This window comes from Haliotis rufescens, unplaced genomic scaffold (assembly GCF_023055435.1).
Source record: "Haliotis rufescens isolate VD_foot unplaced genomic scaffold, xgHalRufe1.0.p SCAF_39, whole genome shotgun sequence".
Lineage (NCBI taxonomy): Eukaryota > Metazoa > Mollusca > Gastropoda > Lepetellida > Haliotidae > Haliotis > Haliotis rufescens.
In genome coordinates this window covers 3870256-3898233 of record NW_025964101.1, presented here as the reverse complement: position 1 = coordinate 3898233, position 27978 = coordinate 3870256, and the positions used below count along the sequence as shown (strand labels likewise).

The following is a 27978-nucleotide window of genomic DNA, read 5'->3' as shown; positions in this document are numbered from 1 at the left end:
GAGTCAGGTTGTGATGAAAACCTTACAAACATCACAGAGGAAGGAGCAGGGCAGTGAACATGGTTTGTGTGACAAAGTTACTTTTGCAAAGTCGGCAAAATTTTTGCAACTGTTTTTTGTTTATAATGTATTTAGGCTAGAATCTGTGGGCTAAATGACACAAAGAGGCTGTTGGGTATGATTACACACTAGGGCAGCCAGACCAAAGCACAGACAATTCCCACATTCATTGGGACCAACTTTTGAAACATAATGAGACTCAGGCAGTGCAATGTTATGATTGGTACAACTGTAAGTAACACATTTACATCACTGTTAGGGGCCATTTTGGAATGCAGGCCTGTGACTTGTTGAAAAATGTAATCTGTTCCTGAACATACTGGTAAAGAAATAACTTTTCCTCAAGTTATAAAAGTAAATATATGACATATGTATTTGGCATGCTGGATGATTAGAAAAATAGTGTTGGGGATAAAAACTTGTTGCCTCCTTCTTTCAGAGAACCCAGAGGGAATTCCGGGTTAGAATTGGTCGCCATCAAACTGTGCTGGTCATAAGAGGTGGTCAGGCTCAGTGACTAGGTTGATTAGGTGTCAGTTTACCCTGACCTCTTGGACCCTTGCTCACAATATTGATCACTGGATTGTGTGGTCCAGACTTAATTATTTAGAGACTGCCATCATATAGCTGTATTATTTCTGAATGCAGCGTTAAACAACAAACAAACCCAAACCAAAATATCTACTGTACTCTTAACCCAACTGAGCACACAACCAACTCCTTCTCTGGTGACAGTTGTTCTTCCTCTAGCCTCCAGGTCATATGTCACTGGGACTAATTGTCCTGCAAGCTTGGTGAAGGTACACCGAATGTCATCAATTATCTTCCATTCAGTTCATCACACATTGCCTCTGGCTGTTGTCAATCTCTACTATCATCTCATCTGTTTCCTCTGATAAAGTGTCTCTGAATGGTTGTGAGTATTTACAGCTTATATACTTCATATGTACTGCACAAAACAAGTTAAAGAATACCGGATTCTTTCACATTACTATAGTTAATCTGTCATGCCATGACATGTGTCCTTTAACATATTTTGTGTAGTATACATTGTACTTAATTAGGGTTTTACTTCACAAAACCAACTGACATAAAAAAAATTGAAATTAAAAAGAAAACAGACTTTGGATGAATACTTTCAGTGTTGACAATTTTACAATTTCTGTTGTACAAATGTCCCATGTAAGTGATGGAAGAAGAATAAGGCCACTGATATTGTGCTATTTCTCTTTCTACACTTCCAAACCACACAGGGGCATGCTCAAAGCGCTACACAGTATTATTATCCTGGTCGATGGATCAGTGTGAACTTCATTCTACAGCTCCCTAGGTAGTATATAATTATAGCTGTTAAGAGGATGATACCACCCTTGTCCACAAGGTGATGGCTTCTCAAACTAAATTATAACCAACAGTCCAAGCCCTGCTGGAGTCTCCATGAGTATGTATGGTTTTTAGCAGTAGTCCAGCAATATCATGGCGGGGGACACCGGCAAATGGGCTTCACACATTGTACCTGGAGTCTCCATAAAGCTTGTGGGTGTCTGATGGAGTCTGCTGAAGCCTATATAACATGAAACGCCAACCACCTTCAATGATATAAGTCAGGTAAGTTCAAGAAAATTCACAAATTTTATGTTTGCTTTGGACCTTTGTGTGATTGAAAACATCAGGATATTTTTATGTAGTAATGTGTAGTTTTCTATCAGGAATAAATGTGCAAAATATTTCTTCAATTGGCCTAAAATGTGTAATTAAGCAATGACTGCTGGAAATTGTCCACCCTCCCTAATCTCTACAGAGCCGGATGCTAACAGAATTCAGCAGGCCAAAGGTTAATGTCCTTTCACAGATGCTACCCCACCCCCCCCCCCCACCCCCACCCCACCCCAAATCACCCCCTTCCCTCTCACCCCCCTTATTTTCCCTATCTTCATTGTCTTGCACTTCTTTGATACCATGTGTTTCTAAATGGGTTATGCATTAACAAAAAGATAGCAGCCTTACAAACTGTTCACTGTCATTTAACAAACACATGCTTATCTTCACGTTTTCCATGGTTACCACAAGAAGATAAGCGTAATCTGCTTATCGTTTGCTCCGTTGTCTGTCGTACAGATTACACAACCCACACCTGATCCTTTTCAAGATTAACACAAAACCTATACTTCCACTTCATGGAACTAACAATTTAAACCAACTTCACAAAATATGAAAAGAGAGGAAAGTCAACAGGTGCTTGTCGTAGCCTTGATGTTTATAGAGAATGATGGCCCCTAGATTCAAATACCATAGGAACAGAGTTGACTTCCAGGACCCAGGGCCCCCCTGAATCTGGAGCTCAGGTCTGAATTCATTGTCTGACCACTCCTTGACAAATTATAGATCATCTTTTTACATCCAAATACTTTTTTTAATGTTGACTCAAGATTGAGGAATGATTGATATATTTCTGACATTTACCCAAATGAACACATTTCCTTCTTCCTAATACACATCTGCTTTTGTAGAAAACAACACTAAGTTACAGAAATATAATAAATCCATTCCCATTGTTAAAAGCCTAAACAAAGCCTAAACAAAGCCTAAAACTATTACAAAAATAAACATTCCATAACAACAATAATCAACATATGAACAAATTGTGCCTATCTAATTAATATACAATTATCATGTTCAGTATTCAACATAACCTTAGACATTTCTAGTCGTAATATGAACCTATTTGTCAACCCAATCCGTTCCCAATCTCTTAAATCCCTTGAAATACAACACTTCAATATGGATGTCTATTGCATGTCAATCATGGTAAATGTGATGTCCATGTTGTGTCAATTTCACCATCTCAATCAAATTCATGTTCAGCAAGCCATATTGGCAACAGCAAATGTTTCTGATTCACAGTGTCAGAGCAGGGAAATCTTTACAATGCCCCTGTAAAACATGCCCCAAGCAGTCAAGCATTTAATCCAGGGATATGAGTGGTTGTTATTTATAGCCAGACAGGCTTGTACCTCTGATGACGCCACACAGCCCTGTCAGAGAGGGGACGTACAGGATACAGGTGTTTGCTCTCTAACTCCGTGACAAACATGGGATCCGCAATCATTACCTGTGTGGAAATTTTACTTTTTGTTGTCTTTTGCACAGGTGAGTCGATATTAATTTGTTGTATTATTTTGATTTCTGTGTAGGTGATTTTAGTATTGTTTTCTCTTTAAGTAAAACCTGAACATAAGCATTGATTGCTTGTCTATAGTATCCTTTCTTACCCTTCGTACAAAGTGGAGAGGATCAATACTCTCTGTCTGTTGGGAATTTATTGTGATCTATTTTTGCCAAGCTCATTCCCTTATTATCTTGATAAGCAAATACTGTGGAAGCAATCTTATTACAGATCTATGAACTGTTATGCAGTACAATACATACAGAATTTCAACTCATGAAACTTAAAAATAGAATTTAAAAATTAATAATATGAAAATCTCTATTAGTGTTGAAATTATTTTTGAATTACATCATCACTCTTATACATAGATGTCTTAACCGATCAATCATTGATCAAAATCAAGAACTTAATATTCTTATATCTAGATTGACATGTACAAATATTTAGCATAACTGAAAGTTAAAAATCTTAATAAAAAATTAAAACACATGTGTTTTCTGTAAACTGCGAAGTTTTAGAAATAGATTTGCATTTGTGTAATCTATAATTGCTCATTGATAATCTTTGGCTGCACTTAGTCATATGGTTATGATCAGATATTATATCGCCTATGTTATTTTTCTTTAAAACATAACTGGTGAACACAAAGTCCTAAAAATATAAATCAGTATATCATGAAATATCAACATCTTAAAAAGTCAAAACTAATTATTTAAATAACAACTAAAAATGGAAACAAATGATTAATGATTAAAGTTTGTTCCAATTTCAACAAGGGTAGAAAGACAATCCTACTACTGTGCTATCTAAACTGACAATGCCTCTTTGAAACCTAGTTAATGAGAACATGGCATGCATAGTAGACTTTGTGAGTTATAGACATATGAAAGAAACACCTCAAGGCATGTCGCTATTCACACGTAAGTCAGCTGTCATGAGAACGTTCATGTATATATCTCAATGTCACCTCGAAGGGGAAACTTACCAACGACATCAAGTGTCATCGTGATTATATGGTCCCGTATATCATCCTCCACAAGGGTCATTCCGTATAATTAGAGGGCATACTAAAACTTTCAGTGTTCCTGAAGTAGTTTTCCAGTGCAGTGATAACACCTTATCCGTCCATGTTGTTCACTTTCAAATATTATACAAATGTCCGAAGAAAACAACAATGATAAAAAATCATATTATTTTTCTGTTTTCAATAAAAAAAGTTTCAAGATATATGTTAAAGAATAATTCTTAAATATGTGTACTATCTTTCAAACTAAATGTACCCACAGAAAATAAATTAATTTTGTGTCTGCAAAATAATAGAGTTGAACAGAATTCCATAACTGAATTCAATAATAGACAATATCACATTATCTTAAATCTTAAGTTACAAAGTTCATGAAATAGATCTCAAAGTGTTACGAAATAATTTCAGTTGCAATATCATAAGAGGGAAATTGTAAGAATTTACCAAGCTCCAACACAATAATCCCTACTATGCATAGTTACAGAAAGTCAACTATTTCATACAATTAGCTCAAGGACACCAACAAGACTATCCAAAACATATTTACGTATAGTCCTTACACCAACCCACTCTGCCAACACACAGTTATGTATAGTCCTTAGACCAACCCACTCTGCCTTTCAGGTTAAAGAAATTCAATCTTAACTTACGGCAACTTCTTTCAAGTAGTCGCAATTGTAAGCATGTCAACTGCCAAGATCGTTCATTCACACGAATACTTCAGGCAACTGATTTCTTGCGGTCTTGTTTGCAACATGCTACTTTCATTGTGACTTTGTTGAATTCAATTTGCATGTGTCTGTTCAGGGATGACAACATTCATGGCCTATTTAAAGTCTCTGTCCACTAAGTTCAAGGTCATGTAATTCCAACATTGTGAATTATTCAACTCACTAACACATATGAAAATGTGGTACGCTTGTGCCCTTTCAATTCATGGATTTAGGCTCAAGATTCCAATCATTGGAAGGGAGATAGCGCTATTGTTACTGGCTTTAATAGAACATACAAATTTCAACAAATGGTAAATGTCTATAACTTGACTTTCATCCCTCATCAAGCATCCCTCATCAAGCAGACACACAATGATATAACTGAAATAATGTTATAGTCTCACTCACTTACTCAATCACTCACTTACTCACTAACTGAGTTAAAATGTTTATACATATAAAAACTCAATAACTCACTCACTTGCTGAGCAAAAAATGTTAAAAAATCTGAAACCCCCCAAAAAGAAGCTCACACTAGTTATCATGAAAAACACAGAAAATACAAGCAATTTTACTTTTTGGACGACGCACAAGCAGTCACAAGCCTACGTTTCTCTGAAAACTTGACATCCCAAGACGTGAAGAGAATGTTACGTGGCCCCTCCCAGGAGGAAGTCCATCCATTGTCTCCCTTCAACTTGACATAATGTACTCCTAGGAACATCTGACTCTGAATTTGTGATAAGTTGTCGTGTCATTTCCCGGAAAAATATGATAACTTGTCATGTTGAATGCTTTCTCCTTTGCCTTAACATTCAACTTCCGTTTGGCCTGCTATAAAAACCCAGCAAACTACTTTTGTCTAAAGCATAAATAAATATGAAGAAATGTCCATTCATTTTAATCTAGATGTTCTTTTTTTCTCTGAATATGTGTATGTGTGTTTCCTTGACGCAACACTCGCAATATTGGAGCTATATGATTGCGGCCTGTAAATAATCGGATCTAGACCAGACAATACAATGATCGATATCATGAGCAACAAGCCACGCCATCAGGTTCATTCACTACCTGATCACTTGATCCATTAAGACGCTTCTTACGACCAGCATAGGTTGCTGCGATCAGTTCTAACCTGATGTCCCCATGGTCTTATAGGAACCAATGATCATGGGTTTGAATCCCATATTTTAATATTTATGACTTTAGCATTAAACAACTTACAACCTTTAATAGTCTGTTATCTACAGGACTGGGCTGTCTTTGCCATTTATAGATTTCAAGGACCAAATAATAGGAGCAACCATCTCAACATATCATCACAAAACACCATAATCAAAGCGGAAAGTATTAGCATGTTTTTCAGAAAATTGATAAATTACACCAAAATAATTCTTTTGAAGAAGACTTGATATCTGTTCTATCATTGGACACATAATCCCTTAAATGGATGAAGCGAAAATTACTTTAAAGTGAGTGACATATATCAAAGGGGTGTCTATTAATCATGTCAAGAATCTTCCTCCTGGTTTTCGAGTGATTCCAATCACTCATGACATGAGTCAACACGGAGGTCTCCTTCCAGCAAGACACCACAAGATTAAAGATCAATTTCACGTAGTTCATACCTAATAGATGGTATATATCTCCAGGCAATTGATGAATATCTGCCACTCAAACACAATTGACATTTTAATAACTAAATTAGCCAATCACCTCATTAAATCGCAGTCTGTTTATAGACTTGCAAAGCTTTTAGGTGTCAGGCAGGGCTGTACTGCAGGTCCCTATCTCTTCATATCAACCAACAAGAAAAACACATTTGTTCATTTCACATCGGCTCAACATAATTCGTACATAATTTAGCCCCATGAGCATGCACAGAGTGGAATCTGGCACTCATGAAACAATCTAAAGTCATGGTTTGTGATAATGCATCGTCCAAACTGGTTTGGGTGAGATCACATGGCTGAGATCAAGCAATGTCTATTAGGAGATATCGCTAAGCAAAAGCTTTAACCTCTTGTTGACTCGTGTTGATATATATTTTAGTATTTCAAAAGACACTCGGGTGAGATTCTCTGTATCACTTGTTCAGAAAGATAGAAGTATGTGCCTAAATGTGATTTTTTTAAACAATATTTATTTCCACATAAATACAGTGAAAGGGGATTGACAAACACTAAAAGCCTACATAAATATCTCTGCCCTTCAAGTTCAAACAAGCAGAGTGGGAATTTTGTTTGTATTTATGACACCATTTGCGAAGTTAAATATGAGTCATGAAATCAGGTTATACTGACTACAAAAAGACAAGACCACAAAGTTATCAGCAAAAAACCTGTCATGAAGTTGGACAAGCACATATTTGTAGATACTACTCTGAGACCATTATTAAAGATGGACGACAGGGGGTAAAAGCTGAACCAGGGCCAAGGACATGGTGAATGTTACTAGGGCTGGGACGAGTCCAAATTTACTACCCGAGTACCCACCACCCTATTACCCGACCCTACCAGGGTACCTGCTATAGATATTTCGAGATAGGTACAAACTGTCCGATTTGGAAAAGTTTGACTTTAGCCTTGGCAAAATGTATTTAGATACACGTGTAAAATGATCTGGTCATGCATACACTGAAGTTTACTGCATGAAGTTTTTATCTTTATTCAAACATATAAAATTCAGAAGGAATGGGTGCATTGTCAGAAAGAAATGGGAACATTAGTGACTTATAGTGTAACCATAGAGGTTTAGATAAATTTTGTCATTAAACCATATATCACGTGACTAACCATGGGTCCAGGTAGTCCCGTGGGTACCCAGGTCCTACTCAGGACCCGCCCGACCCAAGTACCCGAGTTACCCGTCCCGGCCTTAAATGTTACATCTTCATTCCCTTCTGCCTCACCTTCAACACAGTCTGCCTCAGATCAGTTTATTGTCTTCCATTACCTGCACACCAAGAACATTGTGAAATGTTGCCTTTTTCTTTACTTGATTAAGAGATCATATATCGGTGTATGGTTTTAGCTTGATGCAATAAACCTGAAAACTTAGTCCAACTAAACATTAATCAGAAGGTCATGTACTGAGATATTAAGAAGCTCATAAAGAGAAAATAAAATAACCATTAATGCCCGTGTTCCTACCTCACATTGTTGATAGATTTGGATGAAAATCTTTAAATAATCAATTGTGGCATAAATAGTTCCAGATCCTCTGCTTGTTAGCACCATGACTCTGGGTTTCACCAAAGTGGTAAACATCTGAGACCTGCAACACTTGGGCTTTCCTGCCATATCAGTCTGACACGCACTGAATACTGGAATACTAATCAAACAGCATTAAACCCAACTCACTCACTCACTCACTCACTAGGTCTGGATATTATAAAAATACAAAATTCAATAAAACAAATCAGCCAGCTTCTAAATGTTGATTTTTTTATTTATTCTTGATTTCCACAGAGTGAATCTCCCTGTGCTAGTTGAAATGTGTGACATCTCATCACACCATTGTCTGTGTCTACAAAGGGGAGTTCTGACACTATATACTGTACACTAGTGACAAAGCTACCCCATGGGAAACACGTCCTTTAGGGGAAGTCATGTGTGGATTTCACACCTGGGTGGTGACTCGACAGGACAACTGACCCAAGGTTAACTATCTCATGCTTGTATGACTGTTAGAAGTACACAAGGCAGAGGGAAGAAAAAGGGCAATGAACACAATGATGGAGACATGCTCAGTGAATGGCCCAGACTCTGTAGCTGATACCTGTGACCAGCATTGCACTATTAGGACTTGAACAATAGATTTCTTTACGCTTCTCGTGAAGTCACACAGGGATATTCTGGGGGGTCTCGAAAGAAATAATCTGTTCGAGAAAACAATATTTTGTCCTCAGCTTTTACCACAATAACTATTCCCTGGATACATGCAGGATGTGCTGAAAAAAAAATGTGGTGTGGAAAAACGATTACATTGTCCAGTTCCTTCTTCTAAAGAAAAATATTGTGTGTTTGGAAGCTGCAAACAGAAAAAACTCCTGTCTCTAACAAGACATCCAGGACCAAGACTAACATTTAGTCCCAGAAATAAAGTTATCTTATTTAAAAATATTTATTTACAAAATAACAATACTAAAATCCAAATGGAGCCCAGAACAATCCTTAAAAATAATGTCTTGGGTCTGGGAGACTAATCAGCAAATATGTTAATCATTGTGGTCAACATATCAATGATTTAGACTGAAAACAAATGAATTTAAAAGACAGGATTAATTCTGCCTGAATCAAAATCCCTGAAAGGTTGACTGAATCCTTTCAAAAACGTTCAGCCAAAGCAAATTTCTGTACTTGAAGGTCAGGCCAAGGTGAAGGTACTTCTGATGTCAGACATGAATAATAGTTTTTAGGTATGACGGTCTTTGTAGCGAGTTCTCTATCTATATATCTTATCTTCAGAAAAGTAGAGTGAATATTCAAGGTCAATGTGACCTTATCTTGACATGTCAGGAACATACACGTCTACCATTTCCAATCTAAGTGATCCCAAAGTCCTGATTATGTTTCTAGGATTGTCAGCACAATAACTGTTTTCGTAGTTTTCACAAAAATGGTAAATATCTAAGACCTGCATCACTTCAAGATATCCTCCTACATCAAGCTTACATGTCATAATATAATGGAAGTATTGTTCAAGTTTTTGCTAAATCAAACTCACACGCTTACTCATTCAATAACAAAAACAAGACCTAGTCACTAATGGATAAATGGAACGAGATCAAGTCATCAGGAGATGACATATTCCCCAGTTCTGGTGCAACTCAGAAATGGAGTTTGGCTACTTATACCCCATTTTTGGTTCATTGCCATTGGATATGCTGTTAATAATGTTGTTCAGTCAACATCCCAAATCATCAAAAGGGACCAGTTCCCTGCTCCGGGAAATGAGCACTACCCTAATTTACGGTAAAGTTCAACTTGTCGTCATAAAAACTAAAGTCCCAAATCATCAAAAGGCACCAGTTCACAACCAGACTGATCTGTACAGCAAGTTACATCAAGAAATATTCAATGGTTCTGGTGTTCTGCTCCGGAAATGAGCACTACCCTTGTTTTCAGTACAACTCCATCTTGTCGTCATGCAAAAGAATAAAATACAAATCCCAAATCATCAAAAGGCACCAGTTCCCTAACAGACAAATCTGTATACCACTTTTCAACAGAAAACAATCAATGGTGTAGGAGTTCTGCTCTGGGAATGGAAAAAACGGAAAACGGATGGCTGATTGTTTTTTAAATAAAGGGATTAACAATGAGAAAGGATCCATAAACCATGGAATTCAGAACAGGTTTCCATTCAAGTAAAATCACATATCACTGACCTTGTAATGACCTTGACCTCAACAAATCAGAACAAGATGGGCTGGACATTCTGATCATATTCATAACCACCTCGGGTTATCACTATCATCAAAATTACTTGAACACAGTCGAGAATTAATTTACAGCTTTGTCTGTCGGACTTTGAAAACATAATTGCTCACTTTGAGTCTGTTTGCACTGTGTCATTTCATGTGACAAGGATACAAGTATAAATACCCACAGCACTTCTAACAAACTGCTTTGATGTTGAAAATAGTTCTCCATTGGGAAGGATCTTTACTGGAATGTTGTCTCAGACATATTAAGTATCACATTCTGTTTAAAATTATTTGCTTTTCACTAACGCTTACATCCAGGCTTACTGTCAAGTGAAATGGAAGATTCAGAAACTGTTGAAAATCTAGACTTGCTTCATGTAAGGCTATGGTGTAACATGAAAATAATATGTTTCAGGGATTGTGAGACAGACAACCATGTAATCTTCTAATAAAGTTTTAGCCACATTATCTATGAAATATGGATAATATTTTTTATCTCAATCATCTTGTAGGAAACAGCAAGAATTAAAACAAATTTCATTCCTGTCAAACCTTACAGATCTTCCTAAAACTTAACCCTGCAGGACTGTGATGTAGTGGGTTCAGTGTCTGCCAGGAGAGCGGAAGATCCATGTTTGGATCCCCTGGTCACGTCATACCATAAGATGTTAAAGGATGGCGTTTCTTGTTACCCTGCCTGGAGCTCGGCATTAGGGGCATAAAACAAGAACTGGTCAGCTTAGAGTCAGTGTACTGTGTCTGAGATGGGAATAATAAATACAAAATGTCAATGTCAGATAATAATCAGTCTCAATTATCTGCCGAAACTAGTAGAGACGGCCATACACACGCGCATGAATGTCACTATGAAAGTGAAATAATTTGGAAACCGCATTTCACCACACCTCACCTGTAACCTCAACCACATACTGTTTATTTCACACATAAACCATGGGAGCTGTCAGAGCATGTATCTCCATCACCTTCCACTACATCAAACGACAAGAAGAGGACATGACCTGTAGATGTCGGGCAACAACCATACATGTCCAGTTATAGCGTTTTATATCTGCGTCAATGTCACCTGCTTGTCCTCTGTGTTCACAAATAGACTCCAGGCCTTAGACGCCATATTTCCTTAAAAGAACTTGAGGTGTATCTCAATGCCTCTTTGCAGACTTTTTAATTGATTTCAATGCTATATTATGGCTTATAATTTCTGAGCTTAGTAGACAGGGCTCGATGTAAGGAACTTGATTTAACATGTACCAGACTTTTCAGTTGATTTTAATGCTATATTATGGCTTATAATTTCTGAGCTTAGTAGACAGGGCTTGATGTAAGGAACTTGATTTAACATGTACCAGACTTTTCAGTTGATTTCAATGCTATATTATGGCTTATAATTTCTGAGCTTAGTAGACAGGGCTCGATGTAAGGAACTTGATTTAACATGTACCAGACTTTTCAGTTGATTTCAATGCTATATCATGGCTTATAATTTCTGAGCTTAGTAGACAGGGCTCGATGTAAGGAACTTGATTTAACATGCACCAGGTGTAGCAGGTGCACGTTGACAGGAAAACCAAGTTGCACCAGACAAAGCCCTGTTGCCAAAAAGTTATCAAAGTAGACATGGTAGATGCCTAAACTAGTGTAAATATATAAATTATATTGCTGTAAAACATAATCTTGAAGTACCCACAGTTTGATGACGCCAAGACCAAGAAAGCATGAACAATAACACAGAACACAGAGCTTGTTATGGTACATAAATCTTAGTGTTCAAAAGAAGGTTGTTGTGCAGTGAAGTAAGGGTTAGTCAGGCAATAATTGGAATTTTTGCAACATGCACTTGGTGCTTGCATACATAACGATTAGTTTGAACTTTTAAAAAATATGTTGCACTGGTACATGTTTACATTTCTCTGACTGCATTCATTATGCACGTTACTCAAGTTTGTCCTTTTTCCAAAGTACAAAGACCCCTGCATACTTTACTGACTCGACTAAGCAAACAATTTGCTCAATTGACAAGTTATTGTGGATATGCCTCCATGACATGTAATGGCCAAAACAAAAGTTGTCATTACTATGCAATTCCTTCCATGTGGGACTCAGAAACTCGTCAAGCAACCCACGCTCTTAGGTGACAACTGAGTGAGTGAGTGAGTGAGTGAGTGAGTGAGAGTTGGGTTTTACGCCGCTCTTAACAGTATTCCAGTTATATGACGGCGTGTCAGCTAAATGCGGGAAGAAAGCCTGAAGTAATGCAGGTCTCAGACGTTTATCACTTCGGTGAAACCCACAAGCACGAGTATGGTGCTGACAAACCTAGAAACATAATCGGGGGGAATCTAGGATTCAAACTCACAATCATTAGTCTTTGGCATGCCCAAGGGACGCAACTCTGCACAACGAACCATACGCCTTAGTATGAGTATTGATCTACGTAATTGGGATACAGTGACATGCATCAATAAAGTCAGTGAGCCTGACACCCTCTCATGACAAGCATGGTTTGCTGAAAGCTATTCTAACCCAGATCTTCATGGGGCTTGTCTTGTGCCAAGAAGATGTAACAGTAATGGTCTCGAGGATCAGAGAATGTTTGCATGTATATGAAAATGCTGTTGATTATCTACTGCTGTCTTCACATGATCTATTCCATCTAGGTCACCTGAAGAAATAGCCCTGCATAACGTAACTCTAACAAACATATTCTTTGTGACATTTGATCATGCCATAAGATGGCGCTTTCCACCTTGACAGTCAATAAACAACTTTGACGGATACACAGGGAGTATTAAACAGGGAGTCCTTTCAAAGGCATTTCAGACACAATATTTTCACTGACGCTCGCCTATTTCACAATTTGCATAAATATCATATAACACTTGGAGTCCAACAAAGTAGTGACGTACATTCTGTAAAAAAGGGATATTTTACCTCTTATCAAATCCAGCAGGGTGCCAATGTGACTACCATATTCGCTGTATTAAGTGCCCTGTTCCAATAATCCCCTAACCAACTTCCTTGCCAGTCAGTAAGTAATCTTTATAACGCCCCCAACTAAGACTGAATATTTACATCATAGTGAATATTTGTTGTGTATATTACTGGTTTGTTTTAGAGAAAACAGAAGTTAACACAGTCTATAGTGCTTGTTGCAAGTTGAAACCAGTGCCGTATAGCTCAAGAAAGCTGTTTCTGATTGGCTAATGTCAACTTCTTCTTAGTCATTTCATTGGTTGGTCGAAGTTCACGAAAGGTAGTTCTGACACGACCTGTAATGGGATGTCCTCAGGTCTTTGTTTATGGTAGGGCGAACTAAGATCATACTTTAATGAGATTGCAAAGCTACAGAAGAGACCAAACTTTGGGAAATGTTCAAGATCTGAAAGTAGTTACTGAGAAAACAGCTCTAGCTGGAAACACAAAGAAATTACAGAGTAAACTCAGACTTTTTCACAATGTGTTGTTACATGGTAGTAATGTGAACACATGGAAATACATTGTCTTGTTTCTCATCGGCAATTGGCATTCCCTGTCTAAACTGGCATTTCTTCCCAGTACCATGTGATGCCAGTTTAGACAGAGTATACTGTAGTTGAATCCTCCCCAGGGAGCTGAGAATGAAAATTGATTGCACACTGATCCATTGACTGGGGTAATAATTATATAGTGTCATGAGCATTCACTGGAGAGTTTGTTGGTTGGTTGCTTTGTTGTTTAATGCCGCACTCAGCAATATTCCAGCTATAATTACGGCGGTCTGTAAATAATCAAGTCGGGACCAGACAATCCAGTGATTGATATCATGAGCATTGATCCATGCAGTTGGAATCGATGACATGCATCAACCAAGTCAGCGAGCATGACCACCCGATCCCGATAGTTTCCTCTTACGACAAGCATAGTCGCCTTTTACAGCAAGCATGGGTTGCTGAAGACCTATTCTACGCTGGATCTTCACGGGTCCACTTGAGAGGAATCAATGGCCGGCATCACTTCCGGCTCTCCTCCTACTTTAAGCTGACATATGTAACCATAGAAATGCTGATCAAAGTGACATAAAATTCACTCACTGATGCACTCATTTCATCTTTTGATTAAGTATTTATTGCTGATATTTATTTCTATATCTATTTGTTACAGATTTCACAAGGTGCTCAGAGTGGAGTTACAAAGGTGACACAGGTACGTTACCCGATCTCGGTGTCAGAGTACGTTACCCGATCTCTTCATCAAAGTATGTTACCCGATCTGTGCATCTCTCATCGGTCCTAACATGACTGGTCCAACACTCGTGATCTGTCAAAGCATTTTTACACCTGACTCCCCGATACAATCAACTGGGACACCGAGCCTCCTCCTGACCAACTTCAAACCTATTTTTTAAAATGACAGTTTGATCCTATAAAAAAATTAAATGTTTAGCACTGAATACTGATTATTATCTTACCTCCATGTCAGAATGATGAGACCTGATTGGTCCAAGTGATCTTGATAAAATACTGTGTATCCCGCCTTGGAGGGAAATAAATTTCTGAGAAGCAGAATAAATCCCTTATATCCCACTCCAAAACATAAGGCTGCAAGCTTTTTCCAAGTCAATGAAATTCATGTGACAAAGCACAAGTTAACCTCAGTTCAATCGAACAGTTGTTTTCTATCAATTTTGAATTTGTTATTACTCTTTTACAATGACATAACAAAACATGTCGGTAAGATAAATTCACTGTAGCAGGGTCATGGTATAAAACGTAACGCAGGATGCATAAGACCCCATGTACCCCAAGTGATCCTGCTACAACTTATATCATGATCATTACTGCCCCATGGAATATAGAAGAGGACAGAACGCTGGTGAAGCAGGGACATACCCGGTAGTTTATCATGATCATTATTGCCCCATGGAATTCAGAAGAGGACAGAGCGCTGTGACCTCGTATGGCATGAATAAAAAAGATCAGGATATATTTTACTTAAGGATGATACGAGATGAGGTAGGATAAGAGCCAATAATTCGGCCCACTGGAAACGTCCAAGGACCCGGTGCGATAAGGGCCATTTTGGGCCACTGGAAATACCAAATTTTATAGAACTATTTTGTAATACGGGTATGAAACGTATCAGACATGTTCCGAAGGCTGATAACTAGTCTGTCTTCTTACTTCCACTGGTATCTGTTGGACTTCCGACATGATGAAGTACAGAATAATAGCTAAAATGAGCAAAATGGCTTTTTTTTCCAAATTCCAACTCTCAGGTTTGAACAAGTCTGTGACCCATGATGAAATTTCTTCCATGTCTCAACTGACTTTATCTACATCTCCTGAGGAAATCAGCTGGTAATGTCACAAAAACACCTGTGTAATGGTAAAACAATCAGACATGCCTAAATGTCTTTCCAACACCTGCAGGTGAACAATTTGAACAAAGTATTCATAAAAACATATCTGACAACTTATAGAAAAAGTTTTGTGATTTCTATAATTATAAAGATCCCCAAATGGGGGTTGGCAAACATTCCTTTGTAAAGAATGTCTTACTTAAATTGTTCAGAAGTAAGTAAATTTGGAATATTCTGCTATAACAGGATTTCAGTCTATCACGTGAATGTACTTCAGCCCTTGTGGACTGGCTCCTACCTAGAGTAAGGCTCAAAGGCTATTTGACAGCAGGACACAAACACAAAGACTGTCGTTCAGTCTTGCAGAAAATAAGTTCAAAATATAGTTCACATCACTCAGGCTTTAGTGAATACACAACCATAAATAGAAAACACACCTTATTTGTTTCCACAAGACAAAAACTTAACTAGTTCATGTTCAACAGGATGTATGTTTCTCACAACCAGCTCCTGAGGATAATGGAAGTTTTAGCTGCTGCAACAGGGGATATATTTAACTGAACAAACTGAGACGAGTGAGAGATGTATGTCCAGGACTTCAGTTTAAGGATCCAGCAATCATCATGGACCATGGTCTGTTCCACTGTCATGTCAGCAACAATATTAAGACTGAAATTGGACGATATTGTTACTGGAAATCAACCGCTCATTAAGTTTTGCTGAATAGCAATAGTTGATATGTGATACATAAAAATCTATATATCTTTCAGTCTTTACAAGAAAAAAAGATGTCCAATTTACAAATTACAAAAATCCATTTTTCATACCTGACTTGCGTGAAATAAAATCCAAACAAACGTCAATCTGTTGCTGCCTTACATACATTAAAAAACATTCTTTTAAAGGGAAAGCTCTTCTTTATTCCAAGTTCGTTAACTTTTACAATAAGCAAAAAGCTACCATATACAATTACAGTTGATCAATTTTTTTAATTACATCACAAAACACAATGATTTTAGATAATACCCTATCTCCTAAATGAAATATATAATTCATATTTATCTTTCAATAAAATTCCATGCTGCTTATTAGAGGTATCAAGGATTCAAGGTAAGACAATAAAAGCCATGACCAAACAATAATGTCAAGTTTATTTTCCTATATTCATGTAAATATCTCTTCCAATCTCCTTGTTGTTGTTTGTATCATCACGAATGTCAGTCTAGCAGTGAACTCTTATTCATGAAAGTATCTTATTTCAATCCATGCTGTATACACCTGAATCTATTTCATCGTGTTGGCTTTCACCGTGTACACCCCACAGAGTGGATAGTTTGAGTCAATATTGCTCCTTGCCTTACAACAAAACCCCAGCTATTTGTGTCTGACAGACAGGACAGCATGTCACACTGCACTTTCATGTACCTCATCCCAAATCACATTTCTAGATTTAGCCTTCAAATTTAATTTGCTGAAACAAACAATTTTTTATACAAAATTACCCTGATTTTTTAATAATTTTCAGCATATACCAATGCTATAATTTGCCCTGATTGACAAAAAATGTTTCTTTACAAAATTATCCAGAACGATATTTTGATAATTTTCAGCTTTATACTAATGCATTATTTTGCTCCTGATTGACAAATAATGTTTATAATAAAATAACCCAGAATAATATTTTGATAATTTTCAGCATACACCAGTATACAAAAATGCAATATCATGTTCATTTGTCAAAGACATATTGCAACAAACATGTCTTGTCAGACCTATATGAAAAATGAACATTAAAAGTAAAATCTGTGGCCCTGTTGATTGTTATTCCTGCTTCAAAGTGAATGACTTGAGGTACACAAGGTAAGACAAGAGTTTACAGGGTAATGTGGAGTACAAATTGTTTGTTTAGATATATGTCTTAAGTCCTTTCAGCTGAAACTGTCTACATTCTACCATGACATTTTAGAATCCTACATTCTGATTGATCTGCCAACGATATTGAATCTACATTAGACAATGATTTTGCTGTGGACCACACTTCCAAGAAAGGAAATATTTATTTAGAGGCACTTCTTTTGCAAAACCACCTGTTTGTCAATTTCATACACTGATCTTACTTCAGTAATGTTGCTAAATAACATGTTGCAGTTCCTACATTATTTACAGTAAGGTTGGAGATATATTTCACACGGAAAACGGGGCGAACAAATACCCCTTTATAGAGAGTGCATTGCAGAACCTACTAACATCAACATGACTTGTCTCTTGGCACTACCCTATCCCGTACTGTGACTCATGTCTACCACGTCACAAGGCTTAGACTTCCCAGCTGTAGAGCTTTATGCTGTCCAAGAAGTGGTGTATACTACAGATCAAAATATTACAATACAAGGGCAATTCATTTTCTCTAGGGATTTCATGGTTTGGATACATACAGCAAACATATATGCAGATTAAAAGAGATCTTCACTCATCCCTGAATTTGCCCTTTCAACCTAACTAATATTAGCCTCAACCGATGCCACATCACTAATTGGTCCCACCATTACCAAGGAGACTGTGTTTGGTTCGTCATTGTGTCATGGCAGATTGGAGATAAACCAAGTGTTTTCGATGTACAGGTTTCAAACTGTAATTTGATACCTGTAAATTTTTCAAATTTGAAACCTCACGCTGTCAATTGCGTTTGGTTTCAAATCAATTTACAGGTCTAAAATCTATGTTTGAAACCTCTACATTGAAAATCCAGTTATATAGGGTAAAAAATAGTTCTCTATAACTCCCTAGACATCTTGCTTGAGTCGCTCATGTCGTCAAGTGTATGTTGTCAAATGTGCAAGTGAAGTGTATTGATTCATGTTTCTAGTTTGCATGTCTTTGTTGTTTTTCTTAATGTCTCAACTCCACTATGTTTCAAACGGAATGTTTTGAATGAAGGATTTACCATGGGTGAGATGAAGACAGAGCTATGAGGCACTTCCGAGTTAAGGAGACGTGCAGGATATGGTGTCTTATCTGTGTTAGTTTCAAGACAGGGGGCACAGTCGTCTAAGGCGCCGCGATTCGCTGCGCAGGGTTGCGTCCCTTGGGCACGCCAGAAACCTATGATTGTGGGTTCGAATCCCAGTTCGCCCCGATTATGTTTCTAGGTTTGTCAGCACCATACCCGTGCTCTTGGGTTTCACCGAAGTGGTAAACGTCTGTGACCTGCATCACTTCGGGCTTTCCTCCCACATTAAGCTGACACGCCGCGATATAACTGGAATACTGTTAAAAGCGGCGTTAAACCCAACTCACTCACTCACTCACTCACTAGTTTCAAGACAAAATACATTTTGTGATCAAACAATGTTCTTTCCTGTGCTCTTGCAATACCTCCCAACAATCAACATGTGTCCTCCTATACTACTCCATAAGCCTTGTCTAATATCAACCTGTGTTTGTTTGTTTGTTTGTTGTTTAACGCCGCACTCAGCAATATTCAAGCTATATGACGGCAGTCTGTAAATAATCGAGTCTGGACCAGACAATCCAGTGGTTGACATCATGAGCATCGATCCACGCAATTGGGATAGCTGACACGCATCAACCAAGTCAGCGAGCCTGACCACTTGATCCCTTTAGTCGCCTTTTACGACAAGCATAGTCGCCTTTTAGCGCAAGTATGGGTTGCTGAAGACCTATTCTATCCCGGATCTTCACATCAACCTGTGTTTTCGGTCACATCGACCGCCTCCATGGTCTAGTGGTAGAGCGTCCGCCGGTTCAATCCCTGGCTGCGTCACACCAAAAGACGTTAAAAGATGGTACTTGTTGTTACCCTGCTTGGCACTCGGCATTAAGGGGCTAAAATAGGACTGGTTGGGTTGGAGTATAATGTGTCTGAATGGGGTATTCATGTTAATCTGCACCATGGTATCTCAGTGAGCTTGCACTATAAAAATCGGAATCAGTCCAGGCTAATACAAGCAGCCACACACACACACATGTGCATGCACATCGCCATATATTCTTGGACGCGACATTAAACCCCATTTCATCTCACCTCATCTTGGTCACATCAACACATGCCCAATTCATGGGTACAATATGTGAAGCCCATTTCTGGTGTCCCCCGCCGTGATATTGCTGAAATATTGCTAAAAGCGGCATTAAACCATACTCACTCCCTCACTCAGCCAATAAGCTGCTGCTTCCTCACAGTAAGATCTGCAGACATAAGCATGTGCCCTGCCCACACCACACTGTTCCCTCTCCCCAGGTCCTGGACACTGGCATGACCTGTTCCCCGAAGCCTGCTCCGGCAACCTCCAGTCCCCCATCAACATCAACCCCGAGGAGACCGTGTACAACCCAAACCTCAGGGAATTCGCCATCTGGTATGACCCACCCAAGGACAATGCTCAAATGTTTGTCAAGAACAACGGACATGCAGGTAAGCTCCAGATTCCCTTAGATGTGATCCCATCATTTATCTTAAGAACTTGTGATGAACTAAAATCTGGTGCCATATACGGTTCATCTGATACTGAATCAAGATGCACCTTCAGATGGATTCATAATTTGTAGGGGCGGTCGGGTAGCCTAGTGGTTAAAGCGTTCGCTCGTCACGCTGAAGACCCAGGTTCTATTCTTGACATGGGTACAATATGTGAGCCCATTTCTGGTGTCCCCCGCCATGATATTGCTGGAATATTGCTAAAAGCGGCGTAAAACCATACTCACTCACTCACTCATCATTTGTATGTGCAGTATGTTGGATACAAACTTGATTTCCCATTGATAACTTTCATGCAAGGGAAGGATGTATGAGAACAACTTGAACTTGTCACTTGATTGTATGTCAATCATAGATCAATCATAGATCAATCAATCAATACATATGTGCTAGCCCATGGTTCATTTAGGATCAACACTCAGATGAAATAGTTTAAAACATCAGGAGTTTACACAAGAGAATAGGATGGTAACAGATGGAGCATTGATAATCCTTCTTCTGGAAGTACACTGAATCATCTTTGATCCAGACACTGGGAATGCTCACATGGCTGAGTTAATCCGGAAATGTGTTAATTCCGACGATTTCAGAATGATTTTGCACTTTGTGAATCTACAGGCTTTTGCTGTACCATGTGGTGTTCTTATCCCACATATCTTATCCCATATGTAATAATATAATAATACAACCCATCAGTTTTAGCATGCTCAAAGTGCTATAATGTACCAATGTATAAACATTACATACAAAGGAAGAAAAGACAAATGAAGACTGACTTTGGGTTGATGGGAACTATGGATACTACTAAAACTAAGTTAAATAAGAAAGCTGGAATAGATGAGAGGAGATTTGAGCATAGACTAAATGGACACGATCACATGTCATGTCTTGTCCCAACGTACACACATCATCCATGAAATTTGCCAAGATTTCTATATTCTCAATTTCACCTGTGCTCTTTTACCAGTCCAAGTAGACACATTGGGAGATTTCTTTGTAACCAACGGAGGTCTACCATATGTGTACAAGACAGCGCAGTTCCACTTCCACTGGGGGCACAAGAACCACCAGGGCTCGGAGCACCGCATCGAGGGGCAGGCACACCCGCTTGAGGTAGCACACCTTCCTGACAACACACACACACACACAACACAACACACAACACACACACACAACACACACAGACACAACACAGACACAACACACACAACACAACACAACACACACACACACACACACACACACACACACACACACACACACACACACACACATAAAGATCAGGGTAGATTCCATGTTGGCGTGAGAGGCTGCTAATGGGATCAATTTATTGATGCATGTCATCATAGCTCAATTGCATAGATCCATGTTCATGATGTCAATCACTGGATTGTCTGGTCCAGACTTGATTATTTACAGACCACCGTCATATAGCTGGAATACTGCTGAGTACAATCAACAAAACAAAATGTAGCACCACATCCACATCCAGGGACAGGCATATGCTCTGGAGGTAGTAGCACACCTCACATGAGGCACTGTGCACTCAGTTGCCTCCCTTAGTTGTTCACCAGGATATTGGGTTTGAATCCTAGACTCTCCATGACTGTCCTTTTGTTCCTGTGCTGTTGCACTCAAACAAATTACATCACATAGCCGGCGTCAGTCATGGAGCATGGGTCACCTGGTTATCTGAACACACACAAATTACTTGGGGGGGCTTACCAGCAGTTTCTAAATGACATATTCTCAGATTCTCATTGTTTCCTCATAAAAATACTTCTCATTTTCAGCTTCACATAGTGAACTTCAACAGCGACCTGTTCGGCACCATCGCTGAGGCTGTCTCCGAACCCATGGGACTGGCAGTGTTAGGGGTACTCTTTGAGGTAAACAGTCTGCTCAGTCTTTTCCACGACCCTAGTAACGGATTGATATCCAGAACTGTTCTTGACAGCCAGCTTGTATGGTCAGGTCAAACGGGGTGTAACATTGCATTCAAGATGATTTCACTTATATAGCGGTTGTTTGTGTGGCTGTTTGTATTAGTCCGAACTAATAGGTTTTATAGTGCTAGCTAGAAACCATGCCGCAGTGTAACATGGATACATCACCTTACAAATACACAAACTTGATATCTCGGCTTTTGTTATATGCAAGAAACTGTTTCTGCTGTTCAATCTCAGAGTATATGGATAATCTCGGACACCCCTAACAGAGGCAGATAGAGGACTGTGGAACAGGGGGTATACACGATTCAACTAGATTGTCTTCCAAAATGATCAATACTTATTCACTCCCTCTATCTGCAGATTGTTGATGAAGACAATGAAGTGCTTAAACCCATTCTGGAAGCCATGGAGGAGGTCAAGGACCCAGGTACGGATTAATTGCACTCAGTATTTCTCACTCATTCACTCAGGGTTCACTCTAGGAATTTTCTCACATTGGCCCTCTAGGTAAAAGTTTCAAATATTCCAGATGTATGCCCATATTGCACAATGTTAAAATGGCCCCTTGTATTTGGAAATGTGGCCCTGTTTTAAATTTAGGGGCTAAAAGCACAAGGCCCCTACCTAGAGTTATCCCTGTTCACTGTGGTACTTTATGATACACAGTAAGGGCCATTCTGTATAAGTGACCAGACCAGGCTCAGGACTGTAAGTCCTATAACATTAGCTGATTACATATTAATTGTTTCCATGCCAGGATCTACTGATGTCAGGCTTGAATCCCAGATTTGCCCTGATTATATGCCTTGGTTTGTCTGCACCAAGCTCATGCCATGTTGTTTCCCCAACTTGATCAACATGTAGGACCTTGTCATTTTGGCCTTGTCTGTCACAACTAGTGAGCTGTATTATAACTGAACAACTGTTGGACCAACTCATTTGTCAACTCACACTCACAAGTGTTTGCTACCATACATTAATGGCAGTATTAATCAAACCAAGAAATGATTAAGTATTCACAATAGGGGCCCTCCAATATAAGGCACTATCCCTGACTCAGGATACAGTAATAACAATCAAGATGATGACAAGGTATCTTTGGCAGAAATGAACAAATGAACAAACAAACATTCAATCTGAAACAATCTTGAGTTAAACATGGAAATAGTAAAAACACTTTGATCCCCCTCCCCCGACACCCCTGTCCCCCCACCCTGTGACCCCACCTGCCACACACCAACAAAATATTTGTCTTTCCGACCTCATCTGGAAACCCTGAATTTAAGCCTTTCTTTCTTGTTCTTCTCAAGTTGCACAACATGTTTGTCTTTTAGCAGCACATATAAATTTGTTTGGCTTCGGAGACACCAGTCATTTAAAGCAAATTATACATAGACATAAAATAAACAAAACAAAACCTGCTTACCCTATTTTGGGACTGAAATGGGAAAAATATTGTTTTCCTGGCCTAAAGCTAAATCTGCATTTTGTTTTTTTCAAATTATATTTGTATCTTTATCGTCTTTAATTCAATTTCTCTGATTCCAGATGATGATAATCTTGTGGAAATAAAAGCGATCGCACTCCGTGATCTGTTGCCAGCGGATACGGCACAATACTTCCGCTACAATGGGTCCCTGACCACGCCCGGGTGCTTTGAGAGTGTCATGTGGACGGTCTTCAGACAGCGCCAAAAGATCTCACTGGACCAGGTTTGTATGCTTTCCACTTGTCAGAAAGACAAATTACATGATAGCGATATATCTTGATTTGGTCCTTGGTAACAATGGTAGTTTTTCTTTTTTTACTATTCTCAGAACAGAAAAGTGACACATTTTGACTCCTTATTTATTATGAGATCAAAGAATTACATTTCATTTGATACATTTCTTTAGCTTGACACACCAGTTTTTTTCTGTTTTCTGGTATGTTTGATGATCTCTCATCCAAAAGTCAATGCATGATACCTACAATTCATATTTATCATTTTCGGATGTATTCTTCCCATCTTACTTATTCACACCTAAACTAATGACAGTCTCCAAACCAAGCCAGAACATGGGGGCATGGTCCCCCTATAGGGTGCAACACAAACACTGGAGCCGTAACGAAGGACGGCAGTTGAAAAGATTGAAAAGATAATGCCCTGAAAAATAGCGTTACCATTATTATAGCTAAAATGGATAGAATTTGTTATCAAATAATATTAACAACAATATCGGTTTTGAAACATTTACTGCAATCAACTCAAACTTCACAGACCAACTTGTACAAATATGGAAACGTCATAGAACAAACCAGATGACGTCACTATTGAACGTGACGTCACCTTTCCCTATCCCCATGACGTCACCTAACAACGGGTGTTATAATGGACTGTCGTCAAACAATATGAGGGCATTATCAAGTTACAGTGGCCAGCTCCTTTCTGATAACATGCGGGTGGTTTAATGATAATTCTATCCATTTTAGCTATAAAAGGGTGCAACACAAACACTGGAGCCATAACATCATGGGGGTCCTATCCTCTCAAAATGTCTTCATGAAGATCGATGATAGCTTCTTGGCTGAAAGTACATAGACGCCATTCACTTATAGAGATGGACTTCAGCACTCAGAGTATTAGACCTCCATAACACTATGGCATTTGTTACAATTTCAGCTTCTGAAGTTCCGCAAAGTCCTGAAGCCCAAGCACAAAAAACATGCTCATAAGCACAAACACCAAAGAAGGCACATCAAACGTTCCAGTGCTGAAAAGAACGCTGAAACAGTTCTTGATGAACTTGGTATCCATGGAAACCACATGGCAGAGGATGAACTTAAGGCTGACATGGCAGTAAAACTTGCAGCATCAACCAAGGCACCGGTGGATGAGATGACAGCAGCAGCCCTGGTAGATGCTACAACAGAACCCTCTCCAACAGAGTCGGCAGCAGAACTGGATGAGGACTCGGCCAAGCGAGCCCAGGACAACATGGTCAGGCATGTCATGGAGAAGGAAGCAGAAGACAAACAGGCCCATGAGGAACACATGGCAGAGATCCAAGAATACATCCAGGAAGAACTGGCGGACAATTTCCGTCCAATTCAACCACTCAATGGACGCCTTATTGAGAGAAGCTTCAAGCTGAGCGTGCAGCAGGTGTTTGTGGCTACAAACGGCGGACCAAATCCGCCAAGTTACAACATTCCTGAAAACAACAGCCATCGTGGTCATTCTGTGGAGTCCAAATCCCAGGGCAGTGGTGCTGGTCTCGCAGGCCTCTCCTTCATCACTGTCCTTGCTTCTGTGCTAGCTCTCCTCATGTGCTGAGGCACAGGTCAAACTCCATGTGAACTCACATTGATGGCATCATTGTTCCAAGTGTGACATATTGCAGGCACATCAGGATGCATGTACAGATCAGGTAGACCCAGCTGGAGCAATGATGTGTCATGGCTGATTTCTTGCACATTGCAATACAAATCATGATCCAGGTTTCTTTACACTGAGATTACCTCTAAAGGTTTTATAAGACAAGTTATCAATAATATATATTAATTAAACAACATTTCATTTCACATTATTTTCTTGTAACTATCAATAATATTACCTATTATCAGAGACCATGGTGTTATAATAGTGTTTAGTGATATATCAAATCATGTATAATGCTTTAAGTCACCAGTTAAAGTTATATTACACATATCTACTGAAATATAATGAGGAATGATTTGATACAGATTATTTCACCTCCCCCTCCTAAAACCCCCACCCCTACTCCCTATGAATCTCACTCCAAACTGACATTTAATATCTAGTAGTAGAAAAGTAGAAAACTGTTCATATGAATGCATAATCCATTAAAATATGTACACATGTTTTATTTGATCATCAGATTGTCCCTTTCTTCTTTCAACAGTCTGGCAAATAATTTACAGATATGATTTCAACTCTTATTTCATCAATCTTTTCAATTGTCAGAATTTAAGTAAGAGGAGGTGATATTGAATTCCAGTTTAGTAAGATTGAGTGAAAACACGTCAAGGGACAATGAGCCATGCAAGGTGATTGATACAAGGTTGTTGTTAGGATGTCTTCATCATTCACAATCCAGATGTGAGGCAAATCACACCATTATGACAAGTTTGATTTTAAGATATCATTTCTTTCAAACACCATTTTCTCAATCCATAAATCCATATACCCAAGGAAATAGTGATTATATTCCCAATAGAAAGGATACAATTAACAAAGATTTTACTCCAGATAATTGAATGCCAAATTAGTGGGCTGCTGCAAATATTATAGAGAACTATTTGAAAAAAAAAAATTCTCAGGAGGGTGCTTGGTATGAACTTGACATGGTGAGTTCATGGGCTAAAACTACAGGGTTTTTATAATGTTCTTAGAGTTGTCTCCCCTCAAAGGGAGGAAAGTTTGAATTCTCTACATGTAGTTTTGTATATTAGCCTACACACTTGCTTAGTTATATAATAATCAGCTTGTCATGGAATCTGCTCTTCTCCCCTTTAAAAGATACATGTACATTTGTAAGCTACCTTGTATAACCATGGGCAGTTGTTTTAGATTATAACTGCACAAACTTATTGCCGATTTTCTTTCACCACAAATTACCGCTTCCAGAAAGAAAATGTACGGTCATATACGAAACCTGTTAAAGTCTCTACAGCAGATCCGATTTTGTACATTTGAAAGCATTTTTATATACATACTACTATAGCCATCGGAGTAACATGTTCAAATAGTTACTTTTATATACCAGCGAAGACAAAATATTTTATGGACGACAACTTCTTCATTCTATTATGATGCAATGTTTCGGTATAGATCCTTATACCGTAGTCAAGCATATACTGAGCCTCTTGCACATAATACCAAAGTCACAAAGTGACTTGATTTAATAGTCTCAAGCCAGTGTCTAATAAATAAACAATCCTCATGTCCAGTAAAAACTGCAAATTATAGTCACTATGTTGATGCAAAAATCTGATATGTCAAATGACAACTTCAGACTATTAGACACAACCACCTGCTCGTATAGGGCCACAAAATGTTTACTTAAAACTTTTTAAAAAATCATTACATTGAAGTGCAAGCCAAACTTTCTTACTCTTACGGATTATGCTCTGACAAATCCTGGTTGTTAGGATGGAAAATAAATAATTATAAAAAAGATACTTATTTATAATTTTTACTTGTTCTTCAAAATATTATCTGAATTCTGTCATGTGTGCAATGTCAGTTAAGAAAGTCATGCAGTTGACGCTACTCCCCCCCCCCCCCCCCCCCTTCCATACACCCTTACTTGTGAAGTGCACCCCTCGCCCTTCGCCCTTCGCCCTTCACCATGTCCAGTGGTAAGTTATGCATTATGTGCACACCCTGTTCAAAATCCTGGATCCACCTCTGTGTGCATAGTCTTTTTTTTTCAACTTTCAGTTCGTTATGGTTGCCGCAAGGTGTAAACCAATCTCCTACAAATGTCTCTCCTGGAGACACCACATGTGCATGCTTAACTATTATCTAGTGGGATTGTGATAGCCAAGACTAGATGTGTACAGATTATGTAATACAGAAATATATATGTCGCTCATGTATGTCTGATAACTTAACAGGATGTGTGGCAATAAACGTTGACTGATTTTTATAGAACTGCAGAGTTGTTTACTTATTCTCAGCTTTTTTCATTCTCCTGTTGACAACTTGAAGCTGATCCATGACAAGTGAATCAATCAATCACTGCGGGATAAATATGTTTCAGGGTTAAC

General features: G+C 38.6%; 2 protein-coding genes across 3 annotated transcripts in view; one reads left to right on the top strand and one right to left on the bottom strand.

Annotated features, from left to right (window-relative positions):
- Positions 1-27978, bottom strand: part of LOC124149181 (phosphatidylinositide phosphatase SAC2-like) — a 401391-nt gene that overhangs the window by 38631 nt on the left and 334782 nt on the right. The window lies entirely within an intron of this gene.
- On the top strand, positions 3059-27862 carry LOC124149184 (carbonic anhydrase 14-like). Its single transcript, XM_046520594.2, has 8 exons — positions 3059-3210; positions 14556-14597; positions 20015-20188; positions 21219-21364; positions 22045-22140; positions 22564-22630; positions 23752-23915; positions 24866-27862. The coding sequence occupies exons 1-8, from the start codon at positions 3153-3155 to the stop codon at positions 25517-25519; spliced, it is 1401 nt and encodes a 466-aa protein (XP_046376550.1). The 5' UTR covers positions 3059-3152; the 3' UTR covers positions 25520-27862.